The sequence below is a fragment of the Pimephales promelas genome, chromosome 10, assembly GCF_988280905.1.
Source record: "Pimephales promelas chromosome 10, fPimPro1.hap1.1, whole genome shotgun sequence".
Taxonomy (NCBI): Eukaryota; Metazoa; Chordata; class Actinopteri; order Cypriniformes; family Leuciscidae; genus Pimephales; species Pimephales promelas.
The window spans coordinates 25,730,600-25,748,286 of NC_142778.1; the positions used below are offsets into that span (position 1 = coordinate 25,730,600).

Genomic DNA, 17,687 nt, shown 5'->3' on the forward strand with positions numbered 1-17,687 from the left:
TCTCATTAATGCTTTCAGACGTTTTACGTATAAGTATTTCCCAAAATTTCTACAATATTGTTGGTTTAACTTAAAAAAATATTGTTGGTTTAACTTAAATTAAGTAACCTGGTTGCCGTAAAATTTTAAGTTGATTGAAATGGAAAAAGTGTGTTAATTCAATGAAGGAGATTGATTTAATGATAAGAAACTCAAAACAATCAGTTAAAAATAAATATGTATTTTTTGTAGAAATGTTGATGTTGAAAGGTGATTCTCACTGTAATTTTCGCTCGATTGTACAAAAAAGCTAAAAATGTATTTACATTAAATATTTTGCATATAATGCAAATTTGTTTTAAATTGTGACATTTTATGAAAATTAAACAATGCAAACATCTTTGATATTTATATATATATATATATATATATAATTTTTTTGATACATTTAAATTCCCTCTTCCATTTCATGTGTTTTAAAAACCACATAAAAGAAACAACAGACTTCTACAAGAGATTTTATTATGAGGCAGATTTCAACATTACTGTGCGTTAGACTAATTTAAGCCTGACTCGTACTCCAAAACACAAAATATCACAAAAAGGTGTGAAAATTCGACGTCGAAAATGTCCCTTCTATAGCAGAACACCACTTTGCATAAACATTATGCAACATTTTATTAATCACAACGTTCTGGCAGACACCAAGGGTTTTAGTGTTTTATGCAAATGGAGTCATGACAATATTTCTAGATGTTTATACGTTTATAAAATGAGTGGGTTGACAGTTTTCATGAGCATGTATTGTGTGTGAAATCTTGGCAAGCAACACACATTACATATCATGCATAGTTGGTATATTCTGCATTTTGCAATTAAATTTTTTTTGTATTAGTTGTAAGTAACAACAGCACTTTTTGTGATTATACAGAAAGAACAATTTACACAAACATTGTTGGTCAGTGAACATTTTCAATCTAGTGACCAGTGACCACATTGGTGCAGAGACCACATCTTGGTCCTGTAAATATTTTATTTAGTCTAAATTCCTCTTTCTCATATATTTGGACAAATGTTAGAGTCTAGTGTGTGAAAGTCTGGTATGTATTCCTGCTATTGGTGTGCATTTCTATGGTGGTGAATATGTAATGTTAGTCCCTTCAATTTGAACAGACAGCAACAGCTGAATCATGCACAGAACAAATGGGGTCACCAGATGCCAAAACCATCCACACTGACAGGAAAGCCAGTTCAGAGGTCATTCACAAAATACATCTCGCCACATAAGGGTGAGACCAGCAACTTGCATCTATTTCTGACATGCTGTGGTGTTTTGAGTCCCAGGATACAAGACCAATGGCAAAATTTGATCAGTAGACAGGAAGACCATCACACATAAAAAGGCAAAGATCCACCACCTTCAGGTTTTACTTCGACAATAAACAGCTTATAAATTAGTCTAAAATGTAAACATGTGATATTCCTGGCCAAGAACCTCAGATCAGAAAACACGTCTTAATTTGCATACTAAGGCTAACTTTTGGGACTAATTAAATGTTTAACAGCATTCATTGAACCAATTTAATACATATATATACGGTATATATATATATATATATATATATATATAAAAGTTTTTTTTACTGTATCTGTATTTTTGTATATTATTGTGTGTGCACACATATATATATATATATATGAAGAGTTCAGATGCAAAAGCCTCTAAATTCCATTTGAAATTTTCTTCTATAATGATAATTTTTATCAAACTTGTATATTTAAGTTCAGTAATTTCACTTAAATAACAATTAATAGGTAATTATTATTGCCATTTAAGTGAAATCACTGAACTTAAATATACAAGCTTGATAAAAATTATCATTCTAGAAGAAAATTTCAAATGGCACTTAGAGGCTTTTGCATCTGAACTCTTCATATATACACTCTATAAAAATGATAAATACTGTATATGCACATAGAGGCACATTTAAAATGAATCACTCTGAAAGGTCTAATATTATGATTTATATTGTTTGAATAATCTAACTAACACATGATTGTACAGTAGCTACACAGACACTTACATTAGCAACATACCGGTAATTGTGCTTGGTACTAGCAAGTCCTGGTTAGTTCTTGATTTGTTCCCTTACTGAACCCACATTTAAGACGGTATAAAATAGGCAATTTTGACCTCCTTCACCAATGTTCAAAAACGTTTGCATCAAATAACAAGCTACAACAACTGCCAGGTAAAACACATCGTAAACTATCCAAAAGAAGCAGGTAAAATAGTGAGCAGGCCCCATCTAATGTAACAACATTTCCTGTGATTTGGAGTCATGTAAAAAAAGGACCAAAAAGATGTATAATTGATTCAAACATAAAAAACAGAACAATTCATTCAAGCTTTCTCACATTAAGACCAAACCTCTTCGTCAGCCAATGTAATCCAATAATCCCCTGCATCCTCCTTCCTCCAAACCAGCAGATGACGGGGGATTGACATACAGTGGTGAGGATGCCGGTTGTTTATGTGGCTGGAACCCGGATCTGGAACTGTCCCTGATGGAGCTGCAGGCGGAACAGCTTACAGTTGGCGATGCGTAGGGCGGCACAGCTGATCTTACTCAGATCAGAGGGCATGAGGGGTCTGGTGGAGTGCCAGGTACCCGTACTTCTGCGAAACTCCCGGACGTAGTCAAAACTGGAGCCTGCAAACAAAATATAGCTCTAATAACATTTTTGTCACATTTTATTGTGTGTATGGAGAATTATAAGTGAACAAGCAAATCGGTTCAATTTAAGCAGTCGATATCAATAATACCCTGGTTATAGAAAGATTCAATTCATTTGACTCATTATTCAGTAGTATTCCCAGAAATCAAACAAGTGGCACTTTGTATTGTAATACAATACATTTGTTGAATTAAAGGAGTAGTTTCGTTGTTGAATTAAAGGAGTAGTTTAGTTTGTGAATTCGAAAACAGTGAATTTTAGTATAATTGAGATACTATTATAATTTTTTTAATAAATGTTTTCTTTTTAACATACCTATATAGTTTTTTTTTTTTTATTAATTTTATTTCAGTTTTAGTGTTAGTACATCAAGTTAAACTAAATGAAAATGATAAATGTTTCCTTGGCAACTTGTTAAAATAAAAACGTCTATTTAAATGCTTTTTATGTTTTATTTTTAACTATAATAAGCCTGATTCAAAAAAATCATGCGTTCTCAATAACATTAATAGTTTTGTGTACATAACTACTTATTCAAAAGGTTAACTTGACTTAATTTACCTACCTATGATACATTAATTGCTTGTAACTTTTCAAAGTAGCTTATGCTTACTGATTTTTAGCCCTTGAAATGTTAAAAGTTTAAAATATGCAGTGGTTGTAGCTTGAATATCACGACACCTTTTTTTTGACCTTCTCAAGGACTGAATTTGAAGATATCTGAATAAAGGATAAAGTGCGATTAGAAGTCCTTATCAGCTTACCAGTGTCAAGTTCTCCAACCACATATATACTGGCACCAATGGGAACGGCTCCATATACAAAAGATGATGTGGCTTGAGTGCAGAGCGTTTGGTCATCTAAGAGCACCCACCTGAGCGCAAGGGAGGACACGCATGAGCATACACATTTCTTTGCATTTTCACATTTATTTGCATAGCACTTTTCATAATACATATTGGTCCTGCTCTGTATGAGTGTTGCATTGAAGAGCTCACCTTTTTAGCTCATCATGGAAGAACTCAGACTTGCAGATGGTCATCTGACTGGACTCAGGATTGTCGGCGTCTCTATTCCGTACGCCACCAAAAACGTAGAGCTCTTGGCCAATGCCACATGCTACTGCCCCAAATCTGAGGAAAACCAAGTTTAAAAATACTGTGCAATTTTTAGCAGACATGTTCTCAACAAAGAATAGTGCACAAATCACATTGTCAATTAGCAAAGATACGTAAAAGACATCTTTCGCTGAGAATATAGCTTAGTGTAAAATGCTCACAAAAGCTGCATTTATTTGGTCAAAATACAGTAAAAACTGAAATATTGTGAAATGTTATTCAATTTTAAAATTCCATAATGAAATTTATTCCTGTGATGGCAAAGCTAAATTTTCAGCAGTGTCACACATGATCCTTCAGAAATAATTCTAATATGCGGATTCGCAATTCAAAAAACATTTCTTATTATTAACACTTTTGAAAACCGTTGTGCTGCTTAATGTTATTGCAGAAAGAGTGATTTCAGGATTCTTTGATGAATGGTAAAGTTCTAAGATTCTAAGATGAATGGCATTTTTTTTGTGTGTAAAATTGCATATTTATTTACTGTCACTTTTGATCAGTTTAATGTATCCCTCCAGAATAAAAGTATTAATTCCTTTAAAAAAATGTAATATCTTACTGACCCCAATGGGTACCCAGTTAAAATCAAACTCTATTGAAATCAATTGTGAATCAAGGGTTCTTTGCAAAGTGCTATATGCAGAGTTACGGTCAATGCAGAGTCCCAAATCAGTTACTTATGAGGTTTTGTGACGGTTCGGATGCTGGCTTAGAAGGCACTGAGCAGTCCATTAGGTTGTGTAACACAGAACAGAGCTATGGACAAAATTATACTCCAAACAAGACAAGAACACCAAGAAAAATGACTATTTATGTTCCTCCAGATGGTTATCAAGTGTTCCCAGTTATATGGGTTAGACTGATAGGTCCCTTGACTACTATTGTACTAAGACACATCTGTAAGACATCACAGATTGTAGGGCGTCTCTTAGTTTTCATAGACGCTTATGAAGATGTGCTGTCTTTGCTTTTTAAAATGTAATCTGTTTAACTTATGACATTTCTCTGCGTCATACACAGGATGGGAAACACATTCTCTAACTAAACACATGCTCACTGTCTAAATGCACATCTATAAAGCATACTGCTTTGAGCATTTGTGCATATTGAACGCATGGGGCCAAGTTATGCTGGATGATATATCTGCTGTTTCTGCTTTTCCAGTTTCTGCTTTTTGAAAACCTGGTTACCTAAATGTAATAAAATTACATCACCCTCTTTTACAGTTGAATCAATATTTTGTAACAAATTGCTAGGGCACAGTGAAACACTTGCTGTTATATAAAAATACAGACTTACACAAAATGTTAAATGTTTCTCACGACATGAGAAATCACATTTGGCTTGATCTTTTGACATATAAGAGGTCTTTGTACCATTAAATCATCAAGTTTCATAGCTTAAAAAGTCCCCCTCATTATAAAGAATTTATATAATCAAGTTCCAAAAACTGCCCATTTTGATATTGCAGGATCTGTGACGTCACAAGGGCAAATACTTTTACATATGACTGGCTCTAGATGACAAAGATGACAAAAATCATATATAATAAATGTGTCAATATTCCATTAAAAAAACTGTTAATTTTTATTTCATAGTGACTTTATCATTTTAACTTGTTGGTTAAGAATACAATTTTTGCCATACTACATGAACGGACTAATGGCGCATTTCCACAGCATGGTACGGTACGGTATGGTATGGCTTGCATAATCTGCCATTTTCCTTGGTTTTCCTCCGCTTTAAATCTCCCTAACCGGAAACAGAGCAGTCTTGCGTCAAATGCGCAACTTATGCGTGCATATAGCCTATTGTTTGTAAGTTCTCATAGATAATAGTAACCATCCTTGTATACACATTACCTTCTCTCCTTAAGAGGGCAGACTGTTGTCCACTGTTGGGTTTTGGGGTCGTAGCACTCCACAGAGTCATAAATCTTCCCGTACGATCCGCCGCCCATCACGTACAGTCTCTTTTTCATGGTGGCACAGCTACCAAACTGAAGAATAGACAGGCTAAAGTATGAGAAACAGGAGTATTGCAGTGTGTGGATTTGTGCAATAAAAAAAGTAGCTAAATCTCACCTTGCGCACTGTGGTCATTTTTGGTTGTGTTCTCCAGATGTTACAATGGGGGTCAAACACCTCCATCGTGAGAAGGACCTCAGTGTCCTCGTTCTCTCCTCCCAAAACATAGATCATCCCATCCAGCTCTGCCATGGCGAAGTGCTGTCTGGCCTGGGCAGAAAAGAAAATCCAATAATACAATACTGACACCTAGTGGTTCTTTGTGAGAATGGCATCATATTGATCTTTCAACTCCCAGGGTTCCTATACATTTTCCATTTCAAAATGCCATACTTTTCCAGACTCAAATTTCCATATCTCCTTCCAAACTACGTTTTTAGACCATATTTAACATAAATGGTTCACACAGCTTTTTTCAAGGTAAATAGTACAGTCATCTGTAAATATTTTAAATTTCTCTGTTTTTCATTGTTTTCTCAAAGCGAGCTTACATGATGAGAAGAAACCTAAAAAGCTTTATAACCCGCATATTTTCACCTCTGACACATGACTTATGTACTGTTCCTGATACCACATTTACAGTATCAGTCAAATTCTACAAAAAAATATCTAAAATAATTCTCTATACTATACAGGGAACATTTTTCCATACTTTTCCAGACCTGGAAATTACTCAAATCAAATTCTGTACTTTTCCAAACCCAGTTTCAATGCGGCTTTACAGAGAATGCATGTTATATATTATGTATATACAAATCACACAATCATCCATCAATGTGCTAATTTAAACAATGAGCTCATCAAAGTAAAGAATACACGTTGTTAACAAATTATTAGGATATAGAGATGTGATTCAAGATGTGATTGTATTATATAGAGCATATCTTTAAATATATGGAATAAACTATGCTGGTTAATTTACTAGTCCAACAGTAGCATTGCCATTCAAATTTCCCCATTTACTAGACACTGTTATCCACAGCGACTTGCAAATGAGGAACATCACAAGCAATGACATGGCTTTTTCACTGCCCTTTGTTTTTTTAACCACTTGCATAATTCACAATGCTTCATAGGAGTATGAATAATTCATTCAGAAATGTAAGTATGTAAAAACATGTCTTAAGACATTCTGTTGTACCTTTTTTAAATGGAAGAACACACTCTAAATGAGCCAAAAGAGGGTTTCCATAAGTTCCCTTAACTAGGTGTTCAGACAACCCACCAACTAGTTAATAATGGAGCATATCTCTAAGAGGAATACCTGCATCATTGGTGGGATTTGGGTCCAGCTGTTGGTCTCTGGGTCATATTTCTCTCCACTGCTCAAGACAGTTTTATTCTCATCCATTCCTCCAACTGCAAACAGGAACCCCTCTGTTTGGACAGGCAGACTATCAGTTAATTATAAGTACTAACAGTTATTATATATGCAAGAAATAGAAGCATGATAATCCTCAGGATGAACTCTGCGCAACAAGTTAGAAGTATAATATCTAATACCATTTACAGTTTTAATTTTTTGTAAAATGTTAAGTAGAGCATTTGATGGGTTTATATTGCTGTGGATGCACTAAACACAAGACACAAGGGTGGTCAACATCTTTTCCAGACTGTATTTTACAACAAATAACAGACGGAATCAGGAACAATTAAGCTATGGGGTTTATTTCGTCTGTATAAGTTAATGACTGAAAACGACTGTTTTATTTTATTAAAAGAAATCTCTTATGTTGACAAAAATACAGTAAAAAACTATGATTTCAAGACTGAATTTCCAGCAGCCATTACTCCAAAGTCTTCAGTGTCACATGATCCATCAAAAGTCATTAAAAAACATTTTATTATTAATAATTTTGAAACAGTTTGTGCTGCTAAATATTACTGTGAAAACAGTGATGCATTTTTCTGATGAAACAGAAAGTAAAACAAAACAGCATTTATTTGATTTTGTATCAATAGAAATGTCTTTACTGTAACTTTTGGTCAATTTAATGCATCCCTGCTGAATAAAAGTATCAATTTATTTAGAAATAAATAAACAAATAAAAAACTTACCACTGACCCCAAACTTTTAAATAGTAGTGTAGATCACGGGAATATTCTGTTTACAATTGTGTCATTATTCATGTCATCATAAGTCTTAAGAATTCCGATAACTAAAACTAAATAACAGAATAGTGTAAGCTCTATTCCCTCACAACGCTGAGCTAGTACAAACCTGCTGACACAACCCCGTGACCAGTTCGTTTCTCATTCATTGGCTTTAGGTCAATCCAGAGCTGCCTGTTTCGGTCATAAAGTGGACACATGCAGCGAGCCACTGCTGTGGGCTTCCGAGACCTACATCAGAAACACAGGGTATTTAGGGGAAAAACTTCTTACAAACCTATCTTGCATAATCTCATGATCTAGTTTTATTTTTAAAGCTTGTTCATACTCACATCCTTTCCTCACCGCCTACTGTGACGATACACTCGGAGTAACCACGGGGTTTAAACGCAGCAAGCAGCTCCTCCCCGTGCTGTTTTGCTCCTCGCAGCGAGTCCATACAATAATTCCTTATGACCTCCCTCATCAGGGAGTCTCCGAGCATCTGCTCCTGGAGGTAGCTCTGGTCCAGGCCTTGAACCCAGACCGCAGACATCACTTCTTTCATATGGACCTGGACAAAAAAGGCTTTCTATTTAAACAGGACTGAATCAAAACAAACAAACAAAAGTGGGGTCAGTACGTTTTTTTGTAAATAAATTAATACTTTTATTCAGCAAGGATGTATTTCAATAAATTGATCAAAAATGGCAAATTCAGTTTTTTTTTAATGTTACTCAACATTTCTATTTCAAATAAATAGGGAAGCAACATAACATCGGTCATCATATCGGTAAAAATGAGGGATTATTGCCTTTAGCTGAGACTTTTCGCCATGATGGTTTTGAATTGCTTGAAATATTATTGGAATCACTTCAAAAAAGGAAAATATGGTTCAGTGCAACATGAGCAGTGGAAGTCTGACATATAGGCTACATAAAGTTATGAGAATATTACAATTGTGTGCTTGGGACATGGCTTTAAATGGTGAGAGTTTTGTTTTTGAAATCAGGCTCTCAAAAATTATATAAAAAAAAGGATTTAGATTTATTGGCCAATATATCGGTTATACGCTTTTAAATATTAAGAATTATCGGTTATCGTATCGGCCATAATTTTCATATCGGTGCATCCCTACAAATAATAATACTTTTATATTGTAATTATCATCCGGTCTAAATGTATTAATTAATTGATTCATCATTTTCAATCATAATGAGATTATTTTTAATCATAAATATATAATATATAAGTATGCTTAAAATTGTATTGATTAATAATGAATAAATTAATTAATATATTTAGATCTGACCTGAATGCAAGTTATATTATTATAACTTTTGTGTGTTGACGCTAACATTTTTCTAAATCTATATAATACTGTGAGCTTAAACAGCTCGCCAGCTAAATGAATTAAATTTTACAGCAGATTTAATTCATAAACAACTGACAATCATGACCTAAACATGATTCTCATTTACAATAATAAATCCATAAATTCAGCATTAGTAACTTACTTTCCAGGGTTGTGTAAAGATTAATTGCGATTAATCGCATCCAAATAAAAGTTTACATAATATATTTGTGCATGCTTGTATAATTATTTTGTATATATAAATACACACAAATGCATTTATTTTAATGTGTTATTCATATATAAAATATTTATATATAATTTAGATTATGTATTTATATATATACAGTATTTACGTGCAAATAATTCTTAAATATATACTTGCATGCATATGTATTTATATAAACAAAATAATTATACACAGCACACACACATATATTATCTAAACACAAACTTTTATTTCGGATGTGATTAATCGCAATTAATCTTTGCACAGCACTAATATACACTCACCTAAAGTATTATTAGGAACACCGGTTCAATTTCTCATTAATGCAATTATCTAACCAATCAATCACATGGCAGTTGCTTTAATGCATTTAGGGGTGTGGTCCTGGTCAAGACAATCAGCTAAACCCCAAACTGAATGTCAGAATGGGAAAGAAAGGTGATCTAAGCAATTTAGAGCGTGACATGGTTGTTGGTGCCAGACGGGCTGGTCTGAGTATTTCACAATCTGCTCAGTTACTGGGATTTTCATGCACAACCATTTCTAGGGTTTATAAAGAATGGTGTGAAAAGGAAAAAACATCCAGTATGTAGCAGTCCTGTGGGCGAAAATGCCTTGTTGATGCTAGAGGTCAGAGGAGAATGGTCCGACTGACTCAAGCTGATAGAAGAGCAACCTTGACTGAAATAACCACTCGTTACAACCGAGGTATGCAGCAAAGCCTTTGTGAAGCCACAACACTCACCTTGAGGCGGATGGGCTACAACAGCAGAAGACCCCACCAGGTACCACTCATCTCCACTACAAATAGGAAAAAGAGGCTTCAATTTGCAAAAGATCACCAAAATTGGACAGTTGAAGACTGGAAAAATGTTGCCTGGTCTGATGAGTCTTGATGTCTGTTGAGACATTCAGGTGAGGTATGTTTTCTTGGCACACTTACTGTAGTGCCAATTGGGCATCGTTTAAATGCCACAGCCTACCTGAGCATTGTTTCTGACCATGACCATCCCTTTATGGCCACCATGTACCCATCCACTGATGGCTACTTCCAGCAGAATAATGCACCATGTCACAAAGCTTGAATCATTTCAAATTGGTTTCTTGAACATGACAATGAGTTCACTGTACTAAAATGGCCCCCACAGTCACCAGATCTCAACCCAATAGAGCATCTTTGGGATGTGGTGGAATGGGAGCTTCGTGCCCTGGATGTGCATCCCACAAATCTCCATCAACTGCAAGATGCTATCCTATCAATATGGGCCAACATTTCTAAAGAATGCTTTCAGCACCTTGTTGAATCAATGCCACTTAGAATTAAAGCAGTTCTGAAGACGAAAGGGGGTCAAACACAGTATTAGTATGGTGTTCCTAATAATCCTTTAGGTGAGTGTATATATAAATGAAAATGATTAAATAATTAAGTATTTATTTATGTTTAAAGTTTGTCTATGCCTGTGCATATGGAACTCTCCAGAAAGAACCGTTCCACTCACTCGCCGAGCTTCAATGTCATGGTCGAGCCAGCGGACCACGGCCTCCAGCACATGCTTTTCATTCCCCACGTTGAGCTTCTCTATGGACAGCAGCTCACAAAGGCGATCGGGCGGCTGCTCCAGGAACTCCTCTGTGTTGGCCACGTCTCGAAAATGCGTCTGCAGGAACTCTGTGGCCACGTGGTAGACGTGGTGCAGGCAGTAATGCAAAGAGAAGACCCGAATGCCGATGCAGTTCTCTGCAGTAATGCAGCTTTCCAGGAACTGACAGCACAGAGATTTAAGATCAGTGAGGAGAAGAAGATCAGCAGCTTGGACCACATCCTGAATAGTGTCTTCACTTAGAGTAATCTAAAAAAAGAGAAAAGTATTGAAAACAATCTCAACAATCAGCCAGCTAGAGAAGCATTGTGTTAATTTTGGCAGCTTTTTTTGTTTTGTTAATCTTGGTCCCATGTCAAAGTTACTTATTTAGATTTTTATCATATTCTGTCAACCTACAGCATCCAGTATTTTGTGTAGTCAAGTTTTAGTTGTCTAAAAGTCTGGGAAATTTGGTCTAGTTTTAGTCAATGAAAAAGTTGTCATATATATAATGTAATGATTAAACTGATGATCACAATCATGTCACTTGACATCTGGCAACCCTAAGCATGAAAGCTCATAGAAGCTTTTATTTACATAAAATATAATTTCTGCACTTTTTGTTGAAGAAAATATAGAGATTTTGGTTAAGTTTTTTTTATTTTTAACAAGACTTTATTCTTGCATTTTTTTAATCAACAACATTGCATGTTGATATATCATAACAGTAAGTGTGTTATAATGTTGTTGTCTTGTCTTAATCATGAAAAAATATGTCAGTTTAGTTAACGAAATTAACACTACTAATGAATTTCTATTACTTTTCCATTACCTTTCCAGCTGCTTGTTTTTTATAAATGCTTCTAAAGTAATTAAATGATTTTTTAAAATACTTTCAGAATAACTTTCAAAATACTTTCTCTCAAATGAGAAATCTGCCACAAAATCTAAAATAAGTTTTAAATTTTAATAAGACTTTTCCAGGCCTAGGAATCCTAATTGTAAAAGTTCAGGTATTTAATGACTGTGGTAACATACAAATAGTACAAGTAAAGTAATAATTACCTCCCCACTGAAAACATAGTCCAATATTTGCCTCATGGTCATGATCGAGATCCCTTGCAACTCGATTTTGTATACAGATCCATCCTCCTTTGGTGGGTTGTAATTTAATTTGGTCCTGCAAACATGTAGCAACATGAGTTCATTCACTGTGGATCTAATAAATGGACCGACTTAATATTTTGGAGAGTAATGCCCAACAGCGGTTTTACAAACTTTCCAGTTTTGCTGATTTGTTTTTTTATCTGATTATATTAAAACGTTCTTTGTACATGACAAAAAATGTTTTACTTTTGTAACAGAATTGTCAACGGACAAAAAAATGTGAATCCAATATAAGAAAAGGGACCTTGAAAAAAACGGCTTCAAATGAAAAGTTCATGAATGGAATAATTCATGCATCTCAAAGTTCATAGTAGCCTAGTAACATTACCATTGATATATCATTATAGAATTTGTTAACATTTTTAATTAGATTTTACTTTTAAATTTTCTGTTTTAATTGTAGTTAATGTTTGTCATGTGTTTTAGTCATTTTTATTAGTGTGTGTGTGTATATATATATATATATATATATATATAAATATACTTATAGTATGTATATAAATATACTTATAGTATATATATATATATATATATATATATATATATATAGGCATTATTAGGTTTTAGTGAATATAGTTTTCCTTATTTTAGTACTAAATTAATATTGGCACATTCATAAAATCACATCCAAGAAAAGCTAAAAAAAATAAAATAATAATAAATAACCTTTTTATCATTCTTTTGTGGTGATTTTGTGTCCTTCTGGGTGTTTAATTTAAAAAAGACTGCCTAGGATATTTATCAAAAGTCTTACTTGCTGGTAGTTGAAATGAGGGTGTGAAAAAGACATTTCTTTTCTGTTTTTTTGGGTGAACTATAACTTTAATTGACCCATGCAACAGGCAAGGTGGGGCTGTGTGGCACACCCATATGACACATTGCTCACGGGTGTGCTACATGTCTGAGCAAACATACCAGCTCTACTGATCTGATCTCATTTCATGCAAATGTATCCTAGTTTCAGGTTTATTCTCATACCTGATGTATGGGCTAGCAGCAGCCAGAATGTTTTTCTGAACGGGAATCTGTTCACCTTCCAAAACCAACACTGCATCTTGAAAACAATCATCTTGTCTTAAAGCCAGAAGGACCCTTAAAAGCTTTTGGGAGTGTTGAGGGTCTGACACCACTGATCCAGCATCAGCTCCAGCTTTTTTAGGGTCTGACATGCTGTTGGAACAGACAGATGATCAGTTAACGTCACAACAAAAAAACAAAACAAAAAAAAAAGATAACAACGACAACAACATGGTTCACCCTCGTCTTATATAAAAAGAATTACAGGTTTTAATCGTTCAAACTCACTCCAGTGTACTTGACTTAAACTTGTTCTTTATAGTCGCTGTAACTTCAGCTGCTCATTGTGTGTCAGATGAACGTGCACTGCAGAAAAACAATTTAGCAGGTCAGTGACGCTTCATGACGCGTTCTCATTTTTCATAATAAAAGCTTTTATTTTTTTTATTTTTTTATTATAAAATAGAATATTATTGGAGTAATTATTTAGGAATACTTTATGAACTGTCCTATAAATATGGGAATATAATTACTGTATAATATATTATATAATATTACACGAATTTATTCAGTTTAGAATTCAATTTCATTAGGCAATTTTAAGAAACATTTAAGATTATAATTTATATATTCATATCATTCAACAACTATAAATTCTGTTTAATTTTGTATATATATATATATATATATATATATATATATATATATATATATACACAAAAGGCTAATTTATAACCAATGTTTGAAACAACATAGCCTATTATTTATAACCAATGTTTGAAATGACACTTTGTGTTAATAATAATAATAATAATACTAATACATATATGAGCCAACTGTTGAAAATAAGTATCATTATGAAATAATGACCAACAGTTAATATTTACCCTTATAAATGCTGAACATTATAACCAACCATTTTAATATTCTATTCTATTCTATTCTATTCTATTCTATTCTATTCTATTCTATTCTATTCTATTCTATTCTATTCTATTTATTAAGCACTATAAGTAATGGAATGCAGTTTCAAAGAATGCAAAATATAATAGTCTTGTGTGAATGTGGCAAGGACTGTGAATAATTATAAAATCATTTCTAATACGTTTTATGAAGTATGGTGGGGTTAAGCTATTATTTGACAAGTAATAGAGTGTATTTCTGTGTAAAAGAAATTTAAAATATCCTTACTACAGCATTAACATACAAATCTACACAAGGACAAAATGTACTGCAGATTTATACGAATACTCATGGGATTTCCCTTTAAGTAAATGTCACACGTTGATTAATTTCAGTTTTCATTTCAGAGCCAAGATTCATTTCTTTGAAACAAGCCACTCTTGCACAGGTGTAATGCATTTTAATAAAACATTAATAGGACAGTAAATCCCTATGTTGCTTAGTCATTAAATTTGTCGTCAATCACAGGTATCTGTCAGGACATTATGGGAGAAGAGGTTTGTCAGAAGGAAGTCTACAGTGGACAAATCTGTCCTTTTATGCATGAAAAGAAAGATAATTAAGCTGACGCATTGATGGGCCGAGGGAAAAAAAGAATCTGGTTTTGATTTATGTGGACTGGTGACCTCAAAGATGTGAATGAGTGAGACGAGGTAGGAGATTGAATTAATATTTCATTAAGAGAGAGCTATATGGTGATTTAACACCCCGTTTGTGCCACTGATCAGCTGTGCCAGTTGTCGTAAAGAGGCCAGGGCTGTTCCCTTTAATTCTGGTGATTCATGTGTATTTCAACGGAATATAAAGAGGACATTTTAATTAGAATCTGTAGGATATACCCTTTACCAAGTATAAAACATTTTATAGTGTATTAAATTGGCCAGGACCTTCTGTGACTTGGCATGTCCTTTTGCGCTTAAGTTAAAGACCATCCCACCACTAGATAGCGCTCACAGAACACACATTTCTGATTCAAAGTCATTTCTGATTGGTGTTAACAAATCTCTCCATCGGTCCATCAGATAAAAATATATAAAAAATAAATAAAAAAATAGGCCTACATAATTGACAGAGTGTTATCCATCTTTAAAAGCGTGTGTGTCTGGTTATCCATCTTTTAAAGCATGTCTTTGATGCCAGATACAATATTCAAAGGCCCTCTCACAAGTATTGAGTCTGATTATTCTGTCTCTTTCACGCTTTATCCATTAATGAATCAATATCATTCTATTTTATATTCACTCTTTAATGTAGGCTATCGTGGATAGACTATCTCAAATACAGGAACATGCAAGCTGTTGAAAACAAAGGAAAAAAAAAAAAGTAACACAGCAGGAGGTAGCACAAGTGCTCATGATAACACCCAGACAGAGTCATTTCTTATTCCTCTACTTTCCCCCTATTCTTGTTATGTGAATAAAAGGCTTAAATAATGTTATGAAAGGGCTGTTAACCAAACAATTTTCCTCTTGAACTTTTATGTTCCATAGCAGGCATTGCAAATGCGTGAACTCTAAAGCCCACGTCAATGGGTACACAATGTACTTTATCTCTTTATCACTATCTATCTATCTATCTATCTATCTATCTATCTATCTATCTATCTATCTATCTATCTATCTATCTATCTATCTATCTATCTATCTATCTATCTATCTATCTATCTATCTATCTATCTATCTATCTATCTATCTATCTATCTATCTATCTATCTATCTATCTATCTATCTATCTATCTATCTATCTTGAATATGATGGGGTCTAACAAGTTTGTAAAAAAATCATTTATTAATTATTATTGTGGTTAACATTAAGGTCGGTATTAACTTTTTTTTTAACCAAATAACAAATGAATTACAGTAATAATATAATAATATAAATAGGGGGAGAATGAGTATGGTTGTAAAACCTTTTCCTTCAGCATCTCTAACTCACTGAATTTTTGAGCTTTATTCAAAGTATCCTCTTTTTGTTTGACTCAGGAGTGTGTGCATGTGCATGAAAATGAGTCTACTAGAACAAACTTCTTAAAAGTATCATGGTTAATGAACACTTCACTTATCATAAAAACGTTAAAATAAAAATAACATTGGTGGTAAAATACAAAAAAAAATACTTATGAATTAATAAATAATATAAATTTGAAAATGCAAAAAAAAAAATTCAGAGGAAGAGGTTATGTACATGTTGAGTTAGCAATCGAATTTAAACAAATAATAATTGTCTATTTAATTGACATTTTAAATGATTTATTGGTATGTATATAATGCATTTATTGTAGTCAATAATTTTTGTTTTGTGATTCTTTTGACTGCGAAATGAATCATTTACGAGAATATGTGGCGTTACAACCCTTGCTTCATTAATAAAAATAATCTTTTATGATTAGTCGTAATGTGTAATATCATCCACTTGTATGAGGAGGATACCCTGGAGAATGCCACAGAAGTCACCATATTTTCAGAATGACGTTAGAAGTTCAGGGATTGTTGTGTGGGAGAAGATAAGAGCTTTAGAAAACTTTTAGATGAGATGCCATCAATTGCTTGTTTCTCAAAAACTTGCAAAAACTGCTCTCAAGTTGATGTGCAGCACGTCACACCTGCCCTCAGTCATTCCTATTCAGTGGGATGTTTGTGAAACACTACTGTAAGCCCAGAGTTATTAGAGACACTTCATATGGAATTTGATTAGCATCTTTGAGAGTTCTTAATTATTTCTCAATGGCTATTGTCTGTCTGCATCCCTCCCATTTTGAAACAAAACGAATTAATGAAATGTAAAGTGAAGGCAAGGTCAGGATGTTTTTGAAGGTGGTGTGTGTGGACCGTGTGGACCGACTCGTCTTTGTTCAGCCTGAAAGACAGAATAAATGTTTGATAATTAGCTGAGCCTGCGCTGTCCAGAGTTTTCAAAGCAGACGACAGACTGACAGAATGAGACCAACCTGAAGACGGAAGCACTGTATATTAGTCTATTAACCTCTCTTTCTCATCTAGAACAATCATTCTCGATGAAGGAGTGAGCAAAGGTGAGCCTTCAAGTTCCAGATCTGTCTAAGAAGAACAGCAATTTAGATTCTCACATTTAGTCCCCTTTCATATCTCACCATAGTTTTTCCACTTCCTCTCACCTATTAGGTGTTAATGGCTTTTCAATGGAGTTCAATATCCTCAACCCCTTCTTTGACTCGTCAGGCTCCACTGCTCATAACCAGGAGAATTAATTACAATTGATTAAACTCATCTTTGCGGGAACCCATTCCACATCTAAAAATAAGTCACCATTTCCTTTTGTTCTTTTATCAGGCAGGGAAGTTTTCAACATCCCAAAGGAAATTGCCTGACAAAAGAGGGATGTTGAGATTGGGTGGTCAGGAGACAGTCCATCCACATGTTTTTGTCTGAATTAAGTGCT

The 17,687-nt window shown here is 33.9% G+C and overlaps 1 protein-coding gene across 1 annotated transcript; it reads right to left on the reverse strand.

Annotated features, from left to right (window-relative positions):
* Positions 1-1,864: 1,864 nt before the first annotated feature.
* Positions 1,865-13,715, reverse strand: gan (gigaxonin). Its single transcript, XM_039650563.2, has 12 exons — positions 13,596-13,715; positions 13,269-13,460; positions 12,189-12,303; positions 11,040-11,390; positions 8,311-8,531; positions 8,088-8,209; positions 7,131-7,243; positions 5,924-6,076; positions 5,702-5,838; positions 3,717-3,851; positions 3,483-3,592; positions 1,865-2,693 (listed from the first exon to the last, which is right to left on the reverse strand). Exons 2-12 carry the CDS (start codon positions 13,457-13,459, stop codon positions 2,512-2,514), a joined length of 1,830 nt encoding a protein of 609 aa, XP_039506497.1. The 5' UTR covers position 13,460; positions 13,596-13,715; the 3' UTR covers positions 1,865-2,511.
* Between the last annotated feature and the right edge of the window lie 3,972 nt (positions 13,716-17,687).

Excerpts from the sequence above, each read along its gene's own strand:
- gan (XM_039650563.2), bottom strand. The coding sequence starts at position 13,459 with ATGTCAGACCCTAAAAAAGCTGGAGCTGATGCTGGATCAGTGGTGTCA. Across the intron at positions 3,852-5,701 it reads TGCCCTCTTAAGGAGAGAAG|ATTTGGGGCAGTAGCATGTG; the intron begins GTAATGTGTATA and ends GGTTTTCCTCAG. Across the intron at positions 2,694-3,482 it reads GGTTGGAGAACTTGACACTG|GCTCCAGTTTTGACTACGTC; the intron begins GTAAGCTGATAA and ends TTTTGTTTGCAG.